The 23,876-nt window shown below is 37.1% G+C and overlaps 1 protein-coding gene across 6 annotated transcripts; it reads right to left on the bottom strand.

Moving 5' to 3' along the window:
• Positions 1-1,150: 1,150 nt before the first annotated feature.
• On the bottom strand, positions 1,151-22,604 carry ccdc73 (coiled-coil domain containing 73). 6 transcript variants are annotated; one of them, XM_008411686.2, is made up of 22 exons: positions 22,565-22,604; positions 22,077-22,140; positions 19,955-20,047; positions 18,634-18,774; positions 15,706-15,777; positions 15,495-15,566; positions 15,371-15,406; positions 15,108-15,182; positions 14,144-14,182; positions 12,181-12,316; positions 10,834-10,913; positions 10,168-10,290; positions 10,010-10,069; positions 9,314-9,418; positions 8,027-8,137; positions 7,780-7,920; positions 6,648-6,873; positions 4,943-6,474; positions 4,451-4,532; positions 4,213-4,322; positions 2,704-2,792; positions 1,151-2,362 (listed from the first exon to the last, which is right to left on the bottom strand). In XM_008411686.2, exons 3-22 carry the CDS (start codon positions 19,997-19,999, stop codon positions 2,185-2,187), a joined length of 3,453 nt encoding a protein of 1,150 aa, XP_008409908.2. In that variant the 5' UTR covers positions 20,000-20,047; positions 22,077-22,140; positions 22,565-22,604; the 3' UTR covers positions 1,151-2,184. The 6 variants fall into 6 exon arrangements, with proteins under 6 accessions (XP_008409908.2, XP_008409907.2, XP_008409912.2 ...); XM_008411685.2 differs by lacking the exon at positions 22,565-22,604 and adding an exon at positions 22,398-22,537; XM_008411690.2 differs by lacking the exons at positions 9,314-9,418; positions 22,565-22,604 and adding an exon at positions 22,398-22,537.
• Positions 22,605-23,876: the final 1,272 nt, after the last annotated feature.

The following is a 23,876-nucleotide window of genomic DNA, read 5'->3' as shown; positions in this document are numbered from 1 at the left end:
TAGGACAAGAGATGTATCTAAAATCTAAAAGTTGATAAATTTCACAATATTTATGTCTGAATAATAAAATTATTTGGCTCTTTTCAAGGAGTCGAGAAAATGGAAGTCATGCTGGAGGTGGGAAAATGTTTTTCCCACCTCTAGGGGGTTTATTTTCACTTTAACTGAAACTCTACAACACAGCATGTGCTGTGGGATGCATTGATGGAATGTGAATGTCAGCGGTCTCTTTATTTACTCTTCATATAAAACCATGGGCAGTAATTAACAGCAGGTATCCTCCCTATCCAGAGGGTAATTGACCATTTCAAAGCACCTTCATAACCAAAGAGTGTGTATGCCTATGCCATAAAACGAGCCAAGAAACCGAAACTGAAGGGAAAGGCGGCTGTGAGTGTATTAAAATGAAGACCTTTATATTCCACACCTCCCACATCCCCCACCCCTCCGTCCCTTACTCCCAGAAAGGATAAGGGTCAGCAGCAATGGGCTCAGTTGTCAAAACGCTCCAGGTTTCTTTATGAGGTCATTAACATTCAAGCATATTCATTATGAGTAAGTGTGGTTAGATGGATTAAACACAGACTTTGTGCCACCATGAAAATTTTCATTCTTAATATTACATATATGAGAAGACTATTTTTTTTAAAAGTCTTCAGAGAGAAAATTATTTTTTTTCATCATGGAGTCAGCAACAGCTTTGCACACTGATTATCTGGCAATATAATTTTCTAGAGCCGTTTTATTTCTGTTATGAAAGTTTGTTTTTAAAAGAGTAATGTCACTACATAAATATGTTAATTTCATCCTGATCTATAACATTTACATATGAACTTCAACCAAAAATGACTATTTTACCCAACAGCTATTTTTTCCTTCACTGATTAAATGTCTGAATTTTAATCTTTCGACTAAGGCTTTTATCAGCCAAGAGAAGGAAAAAGTCTTCCACAGCATAATGGAGACAGCTGTCAATCTTTGCAGATAATGTGGTAAACTAAATCGGACATTTATCCAAAACACTTTTAAATGTCGAGACAAAAACAAGTCAGCAAGATTGCCAATAGGCCAACAGTAATTTCTTTCTAAAGAAATTACTCTCTATACAATTCCTTTCAAAAGATAAGTAAAAAAGTCACATCAGATCATCTGCAGGACAGAAATGATTTAATAACAGAAAAACTTAAATTACTTATATTTCCAACCGACTGAAACAAAATCCAAGAAAATCGTCTAGAATGCGACAAAGATAAAGAGCAATCATACAATGAAGAAGCTAGGTGTCTGAGCTTCATGGTCTTTACATTTCACAACAAGAACATAAAGTTAATGAGATGCTAATAACAGTGAGCTAATTGGTCTGTATATTCCCTAATTGATTTCTGTTAATTAGGGTTTGTGTATTTGGTGCTAATTGTTACCTCTATGGTTGTGTCTCTTAATTAGCATTAATAGGTGTTACCAGTTGTGTTCCAACATCTAATTTCACTTTTAACAACAACAACTGCACGGATTTAGACCAAAGGTTCCTTCACATTTAAAGCTCCTCTGAGGATATGAGGTTAATGTTAATTGCCATATTAATTAATGTGTTAATTGCTCCTAGAATCTTTTTTTTTTTTTTCCTAACAGCACTTTTGTTCTGTGGTGATTTGACTGGGCTGTTTGCTTTGCAATATTTCAGGTTTATTCAGAGAAAAGTCTTGAGATAAAAATAAATTTCATTGTCTTTTTATACCCTTTTATCTTTAAAAAGGCATTAGTGGCTCCAAAACCCACTGCTAACAAAAACAGCATTATCAACGTTCTTAAATTGTGCAGAGTAAAATGATTCAAATTTCTGCTTCAAATTAAATTCAACTTATAAAAACACACAAAACCTTATCCGAACATTAGCTTAAACTTCTAGTTGTATCAATATTGCCTTCCTCCTGAAGCAGTTACCCAAATCTGACAATGAATGAACAGCACAGAGTTCTGCGGATAAAGCAACATTTTATATACTAAAGTTAATGTGTAAAGTTACAAGGCAAAAATGAGTTTATTCATGTATGCTTTAAACTAAAGTTTGATTTTAGAACAAAAAAAGTTGTACTTATTAATATTTAAACCTAAGACACAACAAATGAACCAACTTGTCAAACTTGTTTGGATGTGTAGCACAGAAGGATACGTCAGTTTGGTTCAGTTGTCAGTTCGCCGTCTTTTGGACAGTCGAAGCCTGTCGCTGTTGAGAAAATGTTCGATCTTAGAGATCTGTGCTCTGAAAGCAGACTGCTGGGTTTCCCTGTCCTGGGAACAGGACGGATCCCACTCCGACTCCGGCCCTTTAACTGGAGCTGAGCTCTGAGCTCTGCTACACCTGGTATGAAGAGAAATTACAGAGTCACTTACAAGTAAATGCATTCTAGAAAATTTGAGGAAAAAAATTTATGTATAGGACACATAGAACCATATTTATTTAGAGCTTTGAAATAGAATTTCTTCCTCCTGAATTTTTCACATTTGCCCCTTTCCCATCATAAACCTTCATGCATTTTATTGTGCTGCACAGCAACACAAAAGTGGTGAATAATTGTGAAATGGAATTAAAATGATGCAAGATTACAATATTTTATAAATAAACTGTTACACATCTAAATAGTTAACATTATTCACATTTGGATAAAAACAACTCTGAGAATCTTTCACAAACATACTTACTCCAGGTTGGTCTGCAGTGAACCTTTGCTGCTTGTATTAGAGGAGAGGGTGAGTGGAAAAGAACTGACGAACAAAGAAAGTGTCTTGTCCTGTGAAAAAGACGACAACAAGACAAACCATAAATCAAACACTTTTACCTTTTGGCATCTTTTCCTCATATCATGTCTGTAAAAAGATGCGGTAGTTAGAGGTTTGATTCATTCTCAGAGGAAATGCAACACTAACTCAAACATAGATGTGAATCAAGTATCAAGCAGCAGCAAATGACATTTAAGAGGATCCAAGTAAGAGAGTAGCCAGGCTCAGACTGAACTCTGGTTGATGCTCCCAGCGTTTTGAGTCTGCATGTAAAAAAAAAAAGAAGACTTTGCTTGTCACTGTTATTTATTAAACTTTTTATTTTTTTCTCCCCTCAGTATTGACTGCCAGCGCCTGGATTTGATCAAATCCAGAATGACAAAGAGTTGGTGACAAAGGGGAACGAGGGTGAAAAAGAAGAGAACAACAAGAGGGTGGAAAGTGAGTGAGAGACAAATGATGAAGTGAGAGAGGAAGAGGGAAAGTGCAACAGATAAAGATGGAGTAAGTGAGAAAGAAGGGGTACCCGAGGATCATTAGCTAGGTTTTCTTCCACAGGTCATTCGTTCTGTCTATCTGGCTGTTTGAGAATGTCTGTGAGGTCATTTAAGTTCTTTCACTCAACACCTGACTCAGCAGGATCCCCCAAAAAGAAACTCTGTCTGAGCATTTCGTCTGGCCTGGGCACATACACAAATTTGCTCCTATACTTAAAGATTGTGAAAAGAAATGTTAAAAAGCCATTTTTGGGTCAGCGGAAAGCTCAGAGAGGAAGAACGAGAAGTACCCTTAAGGCATTTTGCATATTTCTAGTTCATATATTCTCCCCTGAGGCTTTTATGTAAAAACGATGCACATTCCTTTCCTGTTCAACATCAAATTAAAGTCCTTTCCTTTGGACAAGTACCCTCTATAGCTTAAAATGAAATATTGCAATGATGATTTATAATACACAGAATATACTATATTTTGTTTTGTTGTTTTAATATAGAAAAGTTTCAATAAAGAAGCACTGTGTGGAAAACTAAGTCCGTCCAACAAATCAGCAGATTCTTGGATCATTTATTGCCGTTATGTCCCCCAGGGTCTTTTTCTGAATGACTTTGTCAGTCCTCCACTCTTTACAGTGTTGTTTCGGTTTACTGATGTTAGCAAGCACTAATATCTGCACCAGAAACTTTATCACTTAACAAGCAAACAGACTCAAAGAATCTTAAGCTTCTTCCTTGGCATTGTCATAACATACATGTACTATTGGGGATCAGTTAATCAATTGATTTGTTTTGCAGTATCAGGGTGTTGTTTACTTTAGCGAGTTCTGGTTTTTAAAGGCTGGTTTTGCATTTTGGCCTTTTTTAATTAAAATGTTGAGTTGCTTTATCTCATTTTCTCCGTTGTGTCTCAGTTGAATCTTCCTTCATAACAATTTACCGTTTCTGCTGGTTCCTCTCTGCAGGTTTCTTCACTCTGCTGACCCATCAAAGAGGATGTAGCTCCAGAAACATTGAATAGATCTGATGCTTTCATAATGACCAAGGGGGCTTTAAAAAAAAAGACAAGAATGACAATAAAGTCAGAAAAATCATTATAGCACAGGGTAAACTATATGCAGTAGATGTACGACAGCATATCACGAGTCATACAAGGATGTAAGGATTTCAACCATCACCTTTGTTGTGCCTGCTTTTGCTGAACATGGGTATAGCGCCGTGGGAATGTCCTGTGCTATCTGGTCGAGACACATCGGGAGCCTGGAAAATCAGAGCTTCATGAACGCCACAGGAACCCCAGGCGTTACATACGTTTTATTTTTCTGCAGCATTTATATTTAATACATTTGAGAAAATCTGTGGTTTCTGTCTTTGTTTCTGTTTTGCTTCATGGCACCTTGTTGGTGTAAAGTGATGCCTTAGTCTAATTTCTAATAAAACCTCTAAAATGTGCTGCTTCGGGTTTCTGTCTGCATGACTGTGTGACTTATTCTCATTTTTAAAGTTAGAATTATTAAACTAAGCTTTCTGAAATTTTTTGGTTAATCGTCGCTTATTAAATTTTTTTTGACTAATTGTTATACTATGTAATATCTAGAAAGGTTTTGAACTTGCGTTCTAAAAACATGCCTTTAGAATACAGATATTTCATTTTTTTAACTGTGTTATACCTGGTTTAACTGTAGCAGGCCGGATCCGTCTGACTTTGGTCCGGAGCAGAACTGTTTCCTCCAGTCAAACAGAGACCTGCAGGGCTTTCTGCTCATCAGGGACAAATCAGAGGAAGCATCGGGTCTCTTCTGGTGAAACTGCGAACGGTCAAGCTCTGGACATCCATTATTGGCATGACTTGGCAGAACAGAGAGATTCAGATCGCCTTTGTCTTGGGTTATTTCTTTAAGTCCAGGATCCTTCGGCGTGTTGGTTTTTGTTTCCTCCTGAATGTTTTCCGTTGAAACATCTGGTAGAAGGATAGCCTCCATGGATACATCCTTTAAACAGGATGTTGACGAAGGTGTATGCACAGTTTCACATGGGTTTACATTTGGCCGAATCTGCTTCCTCTTTTGTGCATCGTCTTCATCATTAGCCACAGCAGATGTCAGCTGCACACTCTCCTTCGCTGAAATTTCCAGTGGTGGTTCTCTCATTAACTCAGACTCTTTACTGATGGATGCATCGGTATTTTCGTCTGTTTGGATCATATTGGTGTTGACGTGCGGAAAATTACGTCTTCCGGTTTCAGTTTGGTTTGTTTGGCACACCTGCATGTTGTGTTCTTGCTTTAACTCATCAGCGGGATTTGTCTGGGAGGCGCATTCAGCAGGAAAAGCACCCGATGTTTCCCTGGATGGGTTCTCATCTCCTGGCATCTGACAAAGTGAGATCGACTGAGCTTCAGGACACGAAGTCTGATCCGTCGTGGTTAAGATATGTTGCTCATCTTCAGCACTGATGATGTGTTCATCTGAAGTCACTTTGTGTTCATTTGTGCCGACAGTAAATTCACCGTTTACATTTCCGTCCTTCTCTGTGGTTTTTAGAGAAACACTTTCTGCGGAGTTAAGGGGTTCACAGACGGTTGACGGCAGCTCAGTATCCATGAAGTCATTGACCTGCCCGCAGAGGCTCGCTTCAGTCATATCAGCAGTCGTGAGAGCTGGTATCGGTGTTTCTGGACTTTCTGATGCATGCTTTGCCGACTCTCCTCTCTCTTTCACTCCATCTGTTACTTCTCGCTCACCTCTAGCTCTTGTTTCCGTTTCTGGGTTACTGGTCCTCTCTGTCGCCTTTGCTGACCCCTCAGCATCCCTGTGCATGTCTGTACTATCTGCCATTTGTACTGGGGTTGTTCTTTTCTCTGCAGCATTTCTTTCACTTTTCACATTTTCTTGAAGTACTTTTTCCTCTTGCTCTGTATTGTTGGTTTCCTTTTTGCTATCCTCCCCTCTCTCATGTATCTTATTCTTTCCTCTTTTGCTCTCTTCATATGTTTCATATTCAAATAACTCTGCAGATCCATTCAGTGAAGCGCACCCAGGGTTTGATGCATCGACACAGGTAGATTTACTCAGGAAACTCTGATCAAGTCCAATTAAGTCCCTTGTACCAGCGGTTTCTGTGGTGTTTTCAGAGTTATCAGGGATGCTGCTTGTGAAATATGATTTAATCATTTCTTGCTGATGATTCATCTCGTCTTGACCTGGGAAGGAAAGGTACAAATGTTGACAAAATATGCTGTTTTAACTGCAGTGTGCTCAAAAATCGTTTCATCATGAACCAATGGCATTTTTGGCCTGAAGATAAATAAATTTAAGATTCTCAAAATGGAACCAAAAACCATCTTTATCTCCTGTTTATATTCAGAAGGCTGACCTCCATTTGCTCCAGTAGCAGCAAGCTTTGAAGCTGTTCCTGTGTCCTTCAGACAATCCTGGATTTTGGCCTGAGAGGAAGCAGCGCACTGCAGACTGTCGAGGTCAGGCAGCTGAGAGCTGGAATCTGGACCATTAGCAGTTTCCTCAGCTCTGAATCTTTCCAAGACTGAGCTGAAAGGACTGAGCTGGGTTGCAACAAGAGGACTCTGACTGTTGTCTTTCATCTGTGAAAGAAAAATAGTCACTTAAATTCAATGAACTGATGGAATAAACTGTTAAAACCTTCAAAACAGGATTTCACACATGTAGTTTATTTTAGACAGTTTAATCCTAGAACGGTCAACTTTTAATAGTAATATTGAGAACCTCAAGTTGGCCATGCAGGTCAAATGTATTGCAGTGCATTAGATTAACATCAAATATGGTCTATTTTATACAATTAGAAAGACAGACATAAAAATTGCAAATCATTCAATTTGTTTTTTTAAATATTAATTTTTCTTATTTTTCTTATTTATTGGAATACCATATTACTTAAGTGAAAACGTGATGATTTGTAGAACTGGATGCATCTGCAGCTAAACATGTTTCTAACATCAACATGTGAAAAGCTCAGCCCTTTTTGTCAACACAGCTAATCTGTTGATTATATTTTTAATGAACCAATTAATAATTGGAGAGCAAAAGATGGCAAAAGTGGTAAATCTGAGACTTTTTGTGTATAACAGAATTTGAACCATGCAGGTGAAGCTAAAACTACCCGAGGAGTTCTGGTTGGGACACATTTACAAAAGTGTTTTTTTTTTTCGTTTTCTTAAATCAATCAAATTGTATTTGTATAGCAAATTTCAGCAGCAAGGCATTTCAAAGGGCTTTACATCATAAAGATAAAAATATGAAGTCATACAACATAGAATCAACAATCAAAACATTACATTAATGCATTATATATATATTTTTTTTGCCAAGTTCTGGCTTAATTACTACTCTGAAAATGTTTGCCTGCACTCCAGCTAACAAATGATCAATTACTAAACTAGTTGACAATTATTTCAATAATCAAATCAATTCATCACGATTAATCTGATTAATTATTTCAGCCTCAGAAGTCAGTAAAAAGCATCGATTACCTGTGGCTTCTGAGCTTGCAGTGCTTGTGAGCTGGCCTGCAAAATCAGGTCTGCGCATTTCAGCTCAAGGCCTTCATGAGCTTCTTTCAAGGCTTGAACGTCTGACTGCTCATTCTTAATTTGATTCAGTAATGCTTCTCTCTGTGTGATCACAAAAACAAAGAAAACACAAGATTGAAAAGTTCTTGCTCTGAAAAAAACTTATAGTCTTTACATCACCTTCACTAAAGTGCAGTCTCTGTTTTACCTCTTTGTCCCAGCTCATCTTAGAAGCAGTGTAGCTCTCCGTCAGTTCAGCCACTTTGTCTTCCATTGTCTTTCTATTCTCTCGCATCACTTCGCGTTCTTGCTTAAGGGCCTGCCGTAAAATTAATTGCCCATAAGATTTCAATGCAATACTAAATTTTTATGAGTTTATTTAACGCGAACAGAAGGTTTTAAACAGGGCCAAGAGAGAGAGAGAAAGAAAGAGATGGCACTGTTGGCTAATACAAATCAGGTTTCTTGTGTCATTTTAATAAATTAATGAGAATGAGAAATAAACTGGAGGGAGGTGGGGTGGCACAGAGCAAAGGAAAGAGAACAATAAACTGCAGAGTCATAAATGGAGAAAAATATACAATCATTCAGCTGCGGGGGGGATTTTATTCACAAATGTACATGTTGTGATATACTGCACCATATTCAGCAAATTTATGAGATGGAACAGAGACTGGCATTTATTCATGTCTTTGTACAAGTGTTTTCATAGTAATTTAAACAGATCCTGAAGAATGTTTTCCTTGTGCAGCACTTAAGAAGGTGCAGGGTTTCCAAGAAGGAATGAATTTGATTCAGTCAAAAATAAAAACATACACCTCCACGGTTCTTATGCAATGCAAAGACATAACGAACAAATGGGAGTACATTTTTTATCTGTGCGGATAATTCTTAAATGTATTTTTTTATGTTCAACAAATGCTTGTAACAAGTTGATAAATCCTGAATTGTACTAAAAATGTAACTACTTGTCACTCATTCTGGAAAGTTATATTTTTGTTTTTACTCAATACAGCTGAACATCCTCTTTTGTTTCATTAGCAAATTGCGACATATTTCAATAGTTTAATTCTCTTCTGTATGTACATTATTCAGAAACTAAATTTTTATTGATTGGATTGACTCTGCTATGTGCATTTTAGACAATCTTGAAAATAATTAGAGTCGGAGCACAAAACTCTCAGAAAGTCAATTGTAATTTGGCGCTCATGCAGCAGACCAGTGATGGAAATAGAAACTTTTCCATTTGCAAGGAACTGGCACATCTGAAAGGACACCAAAGGGCAAAGTAGAGGGACAATGAGTTGAGTAATGTGTGACAAGTATTTGCTGAAGCATCCAACCGTTAATAAAATTGGTAAACAAAAGTCACAAGGTGAATCTGCAGTTGTCAGGAATCTTTTACAGAGCTCTCATGTTTTCAGCGTGAAGGAAACTTGTGTGACTAAATGTTAAAGTTCTAAGAGAAAAACCAGAAGAACTGAAAAAGTCTGACCTTGAACATTTGTGTCTGACTCTCTAGCTCCTGTTCGAGTCTCCTTACGGTCTGTGTCTGACTCAACAACAGCTGCTGGTTGTGCTGCAGGGCCCTCATCAACTTCTAAACACAGATCCACAGAACCAAATAAGAACATCTTTGGAACAGTCATTCTTTTCTTTGAAACCAAAGATCTTGTGTGACTGAAGATGAACTATGAAATGTTCCGTTTTGTGTTTCATCCTAAAGTTCAAACAGCCTTTAAGCTATTCAGGCTCACTGGGTCATAGATGTCTATTTTTTTTCCTTATAACATTCTTTATATGTTAAGAGAAGCCTAAGAGATCAGCATAAGTAGCAATCTATTTCTTATTATAAAACCATTTATTTTTCTTCTTCTACATAGCCAATTTAGTAGACTTTTTTAAGCCGTTTCAGCATTGCTCGACTGTACAGCTTAATAATACACTGGCACAGTGACATTACCAAGTTCCTCTATTCCACTCAAGCTTTGCCCTGAATGGTACAGAGAATTTATATTAATATAATATAGTCCACGTGATAAAACAGGGCATTTCAGATTTATACTATTTTATAGTATATATTTTTTAGTATATATGTGATTCAGTGCATTTTTCCATTAAATTTTCAGAACATTTTACAATTATTCTAAACAAAAAAAAAGAAAAAGTTTGTCATGTTCTTCTTCCTTACCTGCTTTTCTGCTCGTTCAGCAACATTCTCCTCCCTGAGTTTCTTGTTCATTTCAGACTCCTAAAAAAAAAATAAAAAATTTGTTCAACTTTCCAAATGCCCAAAGACACCGTTTTGGGACTTATTTAAGATCCCTGTTTTACTGATGCCCATGTTACCATGTGGACATTTTGTTGCAGCTCCTGTATGTGCTGTTCCCTCCCTACAGGACTCTGGGTCTTCTCATGTCTGACCGAGTTCATCTTTTCCTTTATGAGCTTGTTACTGACTTCCTCCAACTCCTGGGAAAGAATCAGACAAAATGTAAAAACATTCAGACTTAAGACTTGTTGCAAAGTCAACATTTCAAAGTAATCAGGTTGGCATCTTTAGGAAACAACTTTTTACCATGATTTTTTGTTTTAAGTCACTGTGGTTAAAGTTATTATAACACTGTAATACATACTGAGATTATGATGAAGACTGAACTGGATTATGTGCAATTGCATCTAAATCATAAATAAATTGAGTTGATTTAAAGAATCTTTTAAAATGCAGTTGGGTCATAAAAATAAAATGACCTTCAAATGTAAAATGGATCAAATGTAGCACTTTCCCAGTCATTTTGACCACCCATACCACTTTACACTAGAGCCACATTCACCCATTCGCACACACATTTATGTGCGCCTATCAATACGCAGATTGATAGGCAACTTGGAAAGTTTTCATGGGAACATCGGCAGGTGACAGGAGGAAGCAGGAATGAAATCTACAACCCTCCGATTGACGACAACTCCCCCCCATTGAGTCACAGTCAAATCTAATTTGTCTCGTCTTCATACCTTCTTAAGTGAATCAATGATTCCTTCTTGCTTTTCTCTGGCAGAACTCAACTTGTTATTTATCTTCATGGCCTCATCAACTTCAGGAAAAATACATGGTAGATTGCCATCAAACATGACTGCATGACATAAGTATGAAGTCTGACAACACTGAAGTAGGACAAGTAGAAGAGACAATAAAGGCTATCATTTAGTCAAAGAGATTGTAAAAGTACTTAATCTTTTTCCAGATCCTAAGCTGCCTTCTGGGCTTATGTGTATTACAGCCAGAAAAATAAGAAAACGACTAATATCAGAGGACATAGCTTGTCCAAACCAACTAACACAAAGATATACCATGAAAGTATGAGGTGAGCAGGATTTTTAAAGGACAGGAAAATGACGTGATACATCGGTCTTATCTGGTGTCAGCAGAGAGGGAATTCTTTCTTGGCTTACGTGTGTTAAACATTGCTGCCAAAAAGAGCGCATTTTTCATTTTTCACAGGTTATCAAAATAAACCCAAGGGGGCATTTAGACAAACTTGACAATGACCTCTGCTTGTAGCTTAAATTGTAAAATAATGATGGAGATTTAGTGCAAAAGATTGAGTCAGAAAACTTGTAGGTGAACCAATGTGCTGTTGCAATACCACACGAGCCAAACAAAACCCCATCTTCAGTTTGAAGATCATTTTCAGCACTTTATCAAACAGCAGAAGAACGTAGCGGCAACACAGAGACAAGTTCAAGCACTGAACTTGATCTGATTGTTTAGAGCTGACTTAGCCTGCATTTTACAACCTGATTTATATAACATGTATAATACACATCCCTTGTGTTTTAATCATGAAAAATGTTTTAGAAAATGTTTAAAAATATTTATATAATTCATATTTACTGTCCTCAAGGACCAGTGTGCTGCAATTCTTAGATGTCTCCCTGGTCCAACACATTTCAATTACACTACCTAAATTACCTCTGATGTGCAGTTAAGTTCTCCAGAGTGCTACTACATGAGTATATGACTCATGTATGTTGAAGCAGAGACACATAAAATAGTTGCAGGACATTGGTCGTAGAGAACTGTGATTACCCACTCCTGGTCTAGAACGTTTTCCCTCTAACTTTTCAAAAACGAAAAAGCTCCAGGATTTAGAAAATGTTGGAACTGCCATTTTCAAAGTAAAATCTGTTCAGCACACACATTTATAAATTAATACGCAGATTGATAAGCAACTTGAAATGAATTACATCTTGAGTAGTTTGAAGACCAAACAGTTCAATTAATATAATTTACAGATGTCACTTCAATAAGAATATCAATGCACTTTTGCATCTATTTATTTTTATCTAGTCATACATTACCATTCTGCTCCAGTTGGTCATGAGCCTGCTTGACCATAGCGCATTGTTTGGAAAGAGCACTGAATCTTTTCTCCACCTCTGCCAGCTGCTTCAGGTGGCTGTCCTTTGTGCGACTCTGCAGGGCTAGCTTCTGTTCCTGTGGAGGAGTCGCAGTTCCAATTAACCAGAGAGGGGAAAAAATGTTTCAATGCAGAGACATAATCAGCATCAGCAGGTTAATCACTGAAAACACTGGAAGCTGCTTTGGTTCTGATCAAAAACTATCCACCAAATAAAACAGTGATAAAGATGTATTTTTATTCATCTTTATTCAAGAGTTTATTCTTTCTATTACTATTGTTTTATTCTTCTTTTTGCTATCCAGGTCATAAGGAATGCCGGAAACATGACACATGGTATTTGAATGAAATTTCAGCATCACACCTGTGATCTAAACCGCTTCCAAAAACATTCACCATGACTACAGGATTATAGTGATAGGCTTATTTGAAATTCCAGTTAAATGTCTGTCTTCATTGTTGCTTTAAAAGAGTGGAGGCTCTGGCAGGCAACAAGTCATCCACGTCAAAAGGTGAAGATCAGTTCACACAACTCAGCAAACAAATCAACTATGCACCCACATCAAAGCATGCTAAAGACCTGAACAGTGCTGCGGCACGCTTCATTGCCAAAGACATGATTTCATTAAACCTGTGATCCTGAAGCTGATGAAGGCAGCAGTTCCACTTTGTTAAATGCCATCAAAAAAATTCTTCAAAATAACAAAATCCCCAAGATGTACTCGGAGGTCAAAGCCCGTGTGCAGAAGCAAGGGGCGGAAGGGAGTGTAGTTTTCTGCAACAGCTGATTTGTGGACTAGCAGTGGTGGAGGTGGAGAACCATACATTAGCCTCACAGCGCGTTTCCTCTCTCTGGAGAGGGAACTGAAGTCCTTCACTGAAGCATTCGCTCTGTCTCCTCAAACCCTCAGTCGGTTTTGACAGATGGCTGCTTGCACTTTATTCCTGTTAAAGGGGAGTTTTTTCTCCTCACTGTCTCTACATGCTTGCTGTAAAGTCGGTGAATTTGATGCGAGTGCTTGTCTACTGCCGCTACATTGTCCAGGAGAGTGAATGTTGCAAGTCAAGGGTGTAACCAGTTGGGCTTCCTTGAACACAATTTTTTAAAACTACTTTGAATAATTAACTGGGATTACTGCCCTGTTTGATAACTAGGCTCAACCGGAATTGAAATTGTATTTTTGCAAATTTCCTCAATATGACATTATTGTGAAATGGCGCTAAATAAATAAACTAAAATGAACTTAATTAATCTTAAAATCATTTCTGTTTTTTGTCAGTTTCTGTTATTACCTTCTTCTAGGTTGCATCAAAAGTGCTCACAGATAAAGTAGTCTGTGAAAAAAGTATTTTTTAAAGGCAGGCATGAAGAAATTTGGAAAACTTGTCCTGAATTCTGTCAGACAGAGACACACAGATTACAACAGAAGAAGAAGCGGTCAAATACTTAAGATGATTCCTGTTTAATGGAGCTAGTGGTCGAGTGTTTCAGAAGCATGAAAGAATCAACTCTGCTCATGCCTCGCGGCACTTTATTGCTCTTCAAACTGCTGCTATAGTTTGATTGTCTATATCAAGCTGATTTTTTTCCCACCTTCCTCATTTTACCTCCCTTCACTTTCATCCCTCTCTCCAATCAACCAGCTCTCCTGAACTCCCTCCGAATCTGCTGCCAAGAAGGTTAAACTGAGCGAAGACCAGTTATAAAATATTTTAATAGAGATATTTCCTCTGCTGTGGTGGCAGTTCAAAGAGTCACATACTCCCAGTCTGTTACTTGTGATGAGCTCTTCCCTTTCAACCAGAGCCTCCTTAGCACCAGTCCCTCATCTTCCTCGTTTAATTCTCCTCCCTCCCAAGAATCACCTGTCAACAGATTGTATAAATGGAGGACCCCTCCTTACCAGCTCACTCAATTTCTTCTCCAAGTTGTATTTCAGCAACTGTTTAAAAAAAAAGAAGAGGGAGTGCATTAAATAACACTTTCTTTTTCTTTTAAACCAAAAAGTAAGGATGACACAATTTTACAGAATAATTTTTCAGAGTAACACAAGGGAAAAAGAAATTAGTTATTAGGGGGGGGGAGACAGAGACTGCAGTGGCAGCGTGTCGGTTGGTCTGATTCACAGGAACTTTAAATGACCACCTGGTGAATTCAGAGTGCATCTTTATACTGATGCTGGGCTGCAGGCGAGATTCATCCTAAATGTATATTTTATCTGTACTTATGTTTTTACCCCAGTGAAAGTACTGCTGACTCAGTGTTCTTGTCCCCATTTCTTTTAAATGTTTACATTTTGAAACCCTTTTAAATCTGCACCAGTGTCAGTTTGAAATTAGTTTAAAATTTGACTATGAATAAAATAAAAACAATGCTAATTTCGATTAAACTGAAACACTCACACGTGGTAAAGTTACATCATGTTTAAAGCACCTTCATTCCCGATTGTTACTCATGTGAAAATGTTTTAAATTAAAGAAATTTATCACACCAAGGCACACTAATGAACTTCATTTAAACCAAACACCACCTGCATTGTCTCCCAGATGGAATATCAAAAACAGACTATTGTCTCTGTAACAAAGCTGGGTTGTTAAAGTGCAGCCGGCCATGTGGACAGCCGTATATCACCTCTGTGTTGTCAAGCCTGCAGACAAACTGCCCTCAAGTCAGACCTTTGTCCTTGACTCTGATCAAGCATGACTTTTTTTTTTTTTATATATTTACCGTACTTGTCCTGCTGAGTGCCTTAATATGAATATGTCTTATTCATTTACAAATAAAGGGGGAAAAGGAAACGTAAAGGTTTTTGTTTTTAGAAGGAAAACAGAGAAAAAGAAGAGACTGAATGTTAAACTTCTCAATACCTGCAATGACTTCAGCTCTTCCTTTAAATTGTTAATCTCCTTGTCCTTTAACTCTGCACTGACCTGGTATTTCCCCTGAAATGTGATATTATTATTGTGAGTGTCAAAAACAGCAATAAATACCAAAGCACAGCACGGAAGAATCCCCTCCAAGGGCCAAGACTTTGTGCCTGACACAAGTGAATTTACTACTACACTTTAGCATTAACTGAATGAAATGCACTTTTCTCCCAAAATGTTTCAAAGAAATAAGCTCATCATACCTTCTCCTCCTCAGTGTGTTGTAATTTGACTTGAAACTACAAGGAGGAAGATAAATTATATTCAGGATTTATGAATTAATACTGTGATTAAAAAGCTTTGCTTGGATTTTAAAATAAAACACACCCTTTTTTTCACAGAGTTGAGTGAGTCGGTGTGCTGCTTTGACATGGTTTCTATTTTATGTTGAAGGGATTCCTGTTGCACAACGGGGGAAAAAAAAGGACTGAAGTTTCATTCATAAATCATTCATGGATCATTACATATCATTCAAGATGTACAACTGAGTTGTTCTAAAAGCTGACTGTGCAAAGAGGTTTGTTACTGTAAAATGTACCTTTTCCCACTCCAGCTCCTGTTTCTCCAGAGCAAGCTTACTGATCTCATCCTCAAAGCGTATCTCTGCATCCTAAAACATGACAGTTTTATCACTAAAACCGACACCAAGAAAACTTGTTTAGAGAAAAAAAAAGTCCTACGCTCAAGATACTTTCTCCACAAAAAAAGAAAGGAAGAGGAAACGTCATTATATCTCTGATGTCACATTACTTACTGACCTCTGGTAAGTCTGTCCAATCTAATGGATTGCTCTTTGAATGTGACAAGAAATAGTGGCCAAAATCCCTAAACAAAGCCCAAATGTAATCTCAGACAGACTGAACATTTTGTCACTTTAAAGCTGAAAGGTTAGCTTTAAGTCAGCGGTATCCAAACCTTTTCATCCTGGGGGGCCAAAACTGGCAAATCTAAACTATTCACAGGCCACAAAATTAATTAAATTTAAAGTGCCCCTGCTTTAATAAAGACAATCGAACTGACATTCATTTTTATTTAGGCAGAATTTCGACAACACATACACGTTAAACAAAGTCCTGTCAAAGTCCAGCTAAAAATGCTCTTTGTAATCATATTATTCAGCAATGGCATCACATCTTTTCCCCATATCGTGCAGCGCTAATGTGGGAAATGGGTGTTTTTATATTTACCGTTTTGGTGCTGCTGATATTCCAGCGCAAGTAATATCCGATACAGAGCCTCTGAACATGACATGCACTCATCACTGGTATCCACCTATCCACTGTCCGTGCAGTCTGCAGCAGTCATTCACACTATGAACTCTGAACAGTTCACAGAGCCACATAGGACAAATAACCAAGCACATACAAACATGCAGACCTAAGAACAATTTATTGAAACCAATTAACCTAACAGTCATGTTTTTGGCCTGCGGGAAGAAGCCGCAGTACCTGGAGAGAAGAGAAGAACATGCAAACTCCATGCAGAAAGACCCCAGGCCAGGATTTGACACTATCTGCACCATCATGCAGCACTCAAAGGCATATGTGTTGACTTAATATTAGGCTTTAAATGAGCAAGAATTGGCTGTGTAAATTTGAATTTGTTGTGTTTTTTTATTCATCCATTCATAAAAAAAACCCACTAACCATTTCCCCTCTTACCATTAAAGGAAGAATATTATGATATTCATGCCCTTAGAAATGGTATGAAAACTTTACAACTTTACTCTGTAGGTAAGAGCATCTCAAATGGAAACACTTTCTAAACTAAATCACCGGTTAGTAAATTTAAATAGGGATTAACGCTCAGTGACTGCAGTCCAAGCAGACAAAGTGTAAAATAAATAAACGCGTTCTCTCCCATTCTTTGGGTTAATAACTGTGGAGTTGAGCCACAACTGCAAACTGCTTTAAGTTTCTCTGGTTCAGTCCACCGTATCTTTTGTAGAAGCACCCTGAGAGAGCGGAGCATTAAAAGGGAGGTTATATTTGTGGAACGCCATCCCTATCCTCCCTCTTCCTTAGGAGAAGGCAGGTAAAAGTCAACAGCTCTCTCTGTATATGCAGTACTTTTTATGAGCATGTGGGAGCTGGTTGGCTCTGTGAATTTATTTTATAAGTTCCTATTAAAGTATGCTACCAGCGTGGCACTGCATTAAAAAAAAACAATAAGAAAGCATAGAATATAAAGCTGATATTTTTTGGGGGGCTGGGGAATAATTACAGCGAGAGGGTGCTTAAAAAAATAAGGCTGTAAAAACAAACTGAAAGGTTTTATTAAGCTTTGGAAACCTCATGAATCAAATTGTGATCTTTAAATGTTTTTCATTTTCCCAAATTATATCATTTATATTAAATTTATTCCTTCTGCTTAGGTTTTATTCAAAGAGAAAATCTCAAGAGCAGTTGACACCAACTGTACAAAAGTCAACACCAACGTCCATCTACATCATGATCTGCATTATAAATCCTTTTTTTTTTTCTTTTGTTATTTAATTGCTGTTACAAATGGTCGGTTTTTAGTAGGCAATAAAACTGCCAAAGCTATTGTATAAATTTGCATGGGAGCTTAAAAATGTGATAAATTTAAAGTTTAGTTGAAAGTAATTACAAAATTTATCCTTAAATTCCCCGTGATCACAGCATGGTTTTCATTTTAATCCAAATTTGTGAAAAAAAAAATTCTAAACAATTTATTGTTGTCACAAAATACCACCATTGAAACCAAATCCACAATTATCGTTTTTTTCAAATTTGAAGCAGTGAGAGAGCAGTCTGCTGCACTCAGAAACTCCCTGGAATGTGACCTGCTCAGGAATGTCCAGCAGTGTTGTGTCACCCTCTTTATTCCTAACCCCTCCGCTCCGAACAGCACCACTGCAAACTGTTATTTTGCCTGAGGATGATAAGATGCGATAATGTTTTTGTCAGAGTTAACAGGACAATAACAATAAAATCCAAATGGCAACAAATGACCAACATCCCATTTTTGCTCCTTTAAGCTTTAAGTACTCTCATGTTGAAAGTGCTTGCCAAAGGGGCAGAGGGAAGATTTATTTATGTTTCAAACAAGCAAGTTTACTCTATACTTAGTTGTCACAAGGGCTAAATGGCTTGTGTGACCCCAATCCTGTTTTCAAATGTATGCAACCCATCTGGGCTCGTCCTTGGTAGCCGGAAGCACTTGCTTGAGCAATAATATGAAACCACTTTCCTCAATATCTTAATGAAATCTCACAGCTATGATCGGCAAACAGCACACCACAGGCGTTGCACTATCATTCATCAATAGGAATTTTAACTGTAGAATTAAAAGAATCCTGTCCTTGCTTTATTGCAATTACATAAGACATCTATCATTATCCATCAGGCTTGTCGCAGATTGTTATGTAGTGAAAAGTAGTTGACCAATGGGATTTAAAGCTTTTCTCCTAGTAGATCAGTAAAGGGTTCAGTGACTGCATTACCCTTCGAATATGCAGCTCTTCGACGACGTCCTGGAGGCCAGTTTTAAACTCCAACAGCTGGAGTAAAATGGGTGCTCCGCCTTCTGTTTGACCGTGAGAACTGGACAGAAAAAGCTTCTGTTCCAACGCAGGGTCTTCAACCTGCATCAGAAAAACAAATACAGTTTTATGGTCAGAAATATTTGCTACAGTGGTGAACCGCTCTCCTGCTTTTTGAAGCTCATCCTTATAGAGCTGCAAAAAACCCCCAAAAAAACTCACTGATAAAGCGTATTGTAGCACACTGAAAGTTAGATGGAAGGAAAACTTCAACAAGCAACATGGATAATCACAGTGTTGTGACTATTTCAAAGGTAGAGGGATAATCACAGAGTGGACTTGAGATGGAGTGAAATCTTGAAAAGCAGCAACAAAGACGTATTTAGGATATTTGAAACAATGCCCTGAATATACTCCTGGTGCTGGGCTAAGGAGCAAAAGAACTGGACTGTTCCTCAGTGGTTCAAAGTACTGAAGTGATGCTTTTCATTTGGAATTCAAGTTCTTGGAGTATGGAAGAAGACTGGATAACCTCAAAACACAAGTTACTTCAGGTTCAGGCCATTTCATCTGCTCATGACAGATGAAATGGCACAATGTGATTCAAAGTCGTTTTTTTTTTCATTTTGCCTGATCGATCAATATGTCAGTCAGTCAAGTTGACTAACTGATTGACTTTATTGTCTGTCCTAAAGGTGGCAGGGTTTAACAGGGCTCCATATAAAAACACATACATCCAAGATTAAAAAAAACACAAGTGACAATATTATTCACATTCATACAAAAAAAAAAAATTACAACAATTCTACAAAGGTAATGTAGTGGCCTTGTTTGGTAAGGTTACTGCAGAAAGGACAAATGATATAACACCTTAAGCTTTATGGGAGGGGTCCTCTAATCCAGGTCTTCAGGGCCAGTGTCCTACAACTTTTAGATGCGTCTCTAATCCAACACACCTGAATCAAATGGCTGAATTACCTCCTCAGCATGGAGTTAAGTTCTCCAGATCTCTGCTAATGATCTCATTATATTATTCAGGTGTGTTGAAGCAGAGACACGTCTAAAATCTGCATGACACCGGCCCTGGAGATCTGGATTTGAAGATCCCCACTTAAAAAAACCCATCAAAAAGACTTGAAAATTGTGCAAAGAAATGTAAATAGAAGCAGATTCCAGAGAATAAACATCATAAAATAATTGTAATTACAATAACTGGTATTTTTTCTGAATTGGAAAACAATGATATTTACAATGATATTTATCTTGAAAAGAGGTGACTTACAGCAGAAAAGGAGAGGGCTGTCTCCGTCTCTGCTTTAGAATCCATTGAGAGTTGCTTCAGGGCAGGCAAATAACCCTCCGGGTCACTTTCTGCCTGTTCGTCGAGATTAAAAAACATTTTGCTGAAAAAGGTTAATAGAATGGGCATTTTAATAAGCACTAGCACTCTCCTTTTTAACTCGGTAGTTTATAATTACTCCCTGATCTGTAATTTTTACTGCTAAATGATTTTTGTGGGAATAATAGCGTGACACATTATTGCCTCATAATGCTCATTGGTCACTATAATCTAACGTAATGTCTTTGAAATGACCATTAAAGGCTTCTTTCTTTGTTTTACACCACTTCCACTCCAGTGAGGAGATAACATCCTGATTTGCCGTCTAGGTTAAAATGAACCTGCCCATTGACACTAATAGGGGTCAGAGTAATAACACTGGATCGACAAATTGCACTGTCAATGCTTTTAAAATTATCTAGGTTATTTAATTCAACCTGTGCACGGTCCTCTGCAACTACTTCCATCACCTGCGAATTCACAAAACAATGACTGACACAAACAAACACACTTTACACACACAGACACACACCAAGAGGAAAAAAAATAATATTTAAGTGGGAGGTCTCCACTAACCACTGGTTTCTTAATAGAACAGACCTTTTTCCCCTCACATTTAACCTTTGCCAGTATCAATCATGCTGCAGAATTAAATGATCCCTGATAGAACTGGATACTATCATAAAAAGACACTGTGACCCTAGGCTAAGGAGTGACTTTGAAAGGGATGGTGTGAAATGTTTCTGATGTGCACGGCGCACACATGAATGGGTTTGTTAGCGTGACCACTCGAGTAAGAAACAATGTCTTTATTTGCTTTTCTGTGATTCACTTGAGCAGGTATTAACCAATTTCTACCAAGCCACAAAGACATATCAAAGGAAGTTCCAGTCATTAAACTGGAACATTTCTACAAAGAAACATAATGTTAAAACAAAACCTTGAAGTGACTTTTGCTTAAAACTCCTCTGTGCTCCAGCAAGATAAAGAAAAGACTCTTTGATACAATAATATATAAAATCAGACCACAAAAGACCAACAATAACAGTAATCCAATAATGCAACACTGTACAACCTAGTTGTCTTTCCTCAAATAATAATAAAATGGATAACAATGCAATACCATTTGTATTTTTTAAACGATATTTGGTATAAAGGTCTGGATCAGGGGTCTACAATTGCAGACCTCAAGGGCTGGTGTCCTGCAACTTTTAGATGTGTCTCTGAGATTTCAAAACAAATCTCAAGAGACGCATCTAAAATCTACATGACACCAACCTCGAGGCCTGGTTTTGAGGATCCCTGGTCTTCTTCTTCTTGTATTTTTACGGGGTTTGGCAAAGAACTTAATGTGAAGGATCCCTGGTCTAGATAATTTGAGTCTTATGCGGCATCCTACTTATACTCAGAACTGGGAAATTCCAATTTCCTCAACTAGCCCAGGTACAACTTGTAAGTTCAACTTTGCATTTCACTAAGGCCGCACTTCGCATCAACCGCAGTAGGATGTGATAGAAACGTGTATATTTTACAAGAGTGTGTCTAAAGTCAATGTTACATCAAGAGCCAGCAACTATAAACTGAATAAATTAAAAGTGGTGCTTGATTACAGAAAGTAAAGCTTCAAAGGATATACAATGTATATGGGCGTTGCAATTTCGGCTTCTTAATTAGGATGCTGTTAACCCAACTCCAAGTTCCCACTTTCCAGCTAACTGGAATGCAGCATTAATTTAGTTCCCTCTTGTGTCCCTATCCCTCAGTTTACATGCTTTCATTCTGCTACATCAGTTCCTCATTGCTTATAGGTCATTTGGTTCGTCATTTTCCTCTCATCTCAGTATAGAAATTCACTGGGTCTTTTTGTTCATTGCTGAATTATTTCACTATTACACCGTCAATGCTCCATATCCTGTTCACCTTGTTAGAGATCTGTAAGTTTCTTGAATTAATATTAAAATCTTTATTGTAATCTCATTGTAATCTCAGGTCCATGTCAAAAGTTTTGCCCTGCTTCAACCATGCAAAACATGACACTTTACCAGTAGCACATCAAAACACTTACCTAGGAGCCATACCATTTCGGTGAAATGGGGAATTCTTGGACTCTATTACGAGGATAAGCAGGACTGCAAAAAAATAACAATAATAATAAAATGTAATATTAATCCTATATTTTTATTTACAGACAGGCCTAAGAAAAAATTATTCTTGACTATAATTTGGTGGTTGGAGGCCCAGTTTTAGACCAATTTATTTTTAAATGAACACTTCCTTAAAATTTTCCTCCTGGTAAAAATACAGTTACTTTGAGTCATTTATATAACTTTGACGTACTGAAATTACGGCTAATTTTCTCTTAATAGAAACAGTGAGCTAGAGTTACCCAAACTGTTGATAACGTCACGAACCAGAGTACATTAGGTAAAAATGTCGATGTTTTTGGCCTTAAACAGTTTCCGTGATCACATTCATATACAGAAACATGATACACCAGAGGTTAAGATAGCTAAAACGACAGCTAACAAGAAGTAGTAGCTAAACACCACTCACGGTGTTCTTCCAGTTTACCTATAGACTCTCGATTAATGCGCATGCGTACCACTGCAATATTGCGCGTGGAGCCGTTTCAAACCTTCAATGTAATCAACCATTCTGTAATAATTTTTTTTTACAAATAAAGATAATGAAAACTTGATTTATTCAACTTTAATTTATTAGATTAGAAAATTACATATTTAAAGCCTTTTGCGTGTTTATTTCCAGTTTTAAATATTTCTATTTTCAAAATGTACTTTTAATATGACAATTGTCATCATATTGCACTCTACCTGTGACATACTTTACCTTTAATATATATTCTTGAAAAAAATATTTTAGTTTTTCAAATTTCCGTCCATTATCTTGCGAAGACACATCGAGAGAAATAGCAGTATTTGATGTGACATAAACAAAATAATTTAAAACATGACAGTAATTGTTTTTAAAGTTTTATTTGTTCTGTTTGTGAAATATTGACAGGCAGTTTACATGTGATGCAGTATGATTTAAAAAAATACAAAAAGAAATATAGAGTAAATGCGACTTTTCCAAATAATTTTACACAAATGTATGTTTTATCTCCTCCGAACATCAACATTTGCTTTTTATTGTTCCCATGAAGTCCATAAGAGTTGACTAAGAACTCGAGACATCAGAAGTAAGTTTCCAAAAATCTTCCAAACAAATCTCAAGAATGAAGAGGTTCATTGACCTAGTTCAAAGTTCAGTGTGAGCTTGATAACTGCTGCCACCAAGTGGCTAAATGTAAGTTTGCTCCTCAGCTACACCCTACATTTTTTCCTGCGTGTTGTAATTTATCAGAAAAAACTAGTTATGTTTAGCAGAGCTTCAAAGCTCAACTGTTAAATAATATTTATTTATGACTAATTTAAAACATCCAAATTAATCCTCAACGTCTTTAAAAATATATTTATAAAATGTTGTATTCACATTTTTGGTCAAATAAAATATGCACGTCAAAGTGGATAAAATTTATCTTCTCCCCTGTGTTTACAATCATAATATAAAAAGAACAAATTTAAGTACTTAATTACATATTTTCATTTATAGTTGGAAAAACGCAACATCATTGAGGTTATTTTTCATTTCGTCTGTTGTATTAAAGTGAATAAAAACCATAAGCAGTCTTGGACCTGTTATAGGCAAAACAGCTATTAAGGCCTTAACCAGGCCTTTGGCTACAAAGAAATCGATTAAAGTCAAAAAGATAAAAATTGAATAAACAGAGCCATTCTGCTAATGTTCAGCTAAAACTTATTTTCTTCGTCTTGCTGACTGCTAAGCATCTAGTGATGGCTGCAAA

This window comes from Poecilia reticulata, chromosome 6, assembly GCF_904066995.2.
Source record: "Poecilia reticulata chromosome 6, P_reticulata-male-v2, whole genome shotgun sequence".
Lineage (NCBI taxonomy): Eukaryota > Metazoa > Chordata > Actinopteri > Cyprinodontiformes > Poeciliidae > Poecilia > Poecilia reticulata.
The sequence above is the reverse complement of the archived record's forward strand: the minus strand, read 5'-3'. Positions and strand labels throughout refer to the sequence as shown.

What these genes read in the sequence shown, in the direction of transcription:
- ccdc73 (XM_008411686.2), bottom strand. Translation starts at nt 19,999, where the DNA reads ATGGATTCTAAAGCAGAGACGGAGACAGCCCTCTCCTTTTCTGCT. An exon ending in TGACCAACTGGAGCAGAATG is followed by an intron (nt 10,914 to 12,180) that starts GTAATGTATGAC and finishes TTTTTCCTGAAG; the next exon opens with TTGATGAGGCCATGAAGATA. An exon ending in CAAAAGCAGGCACAACAAAG is followed by an intron (nt 4,323 to 4,450) that starts GTGATGGTTGAA and finishes TTTTTTTTAAAG; the next exon opens with CCCCCTTGGTCATTATGAAA.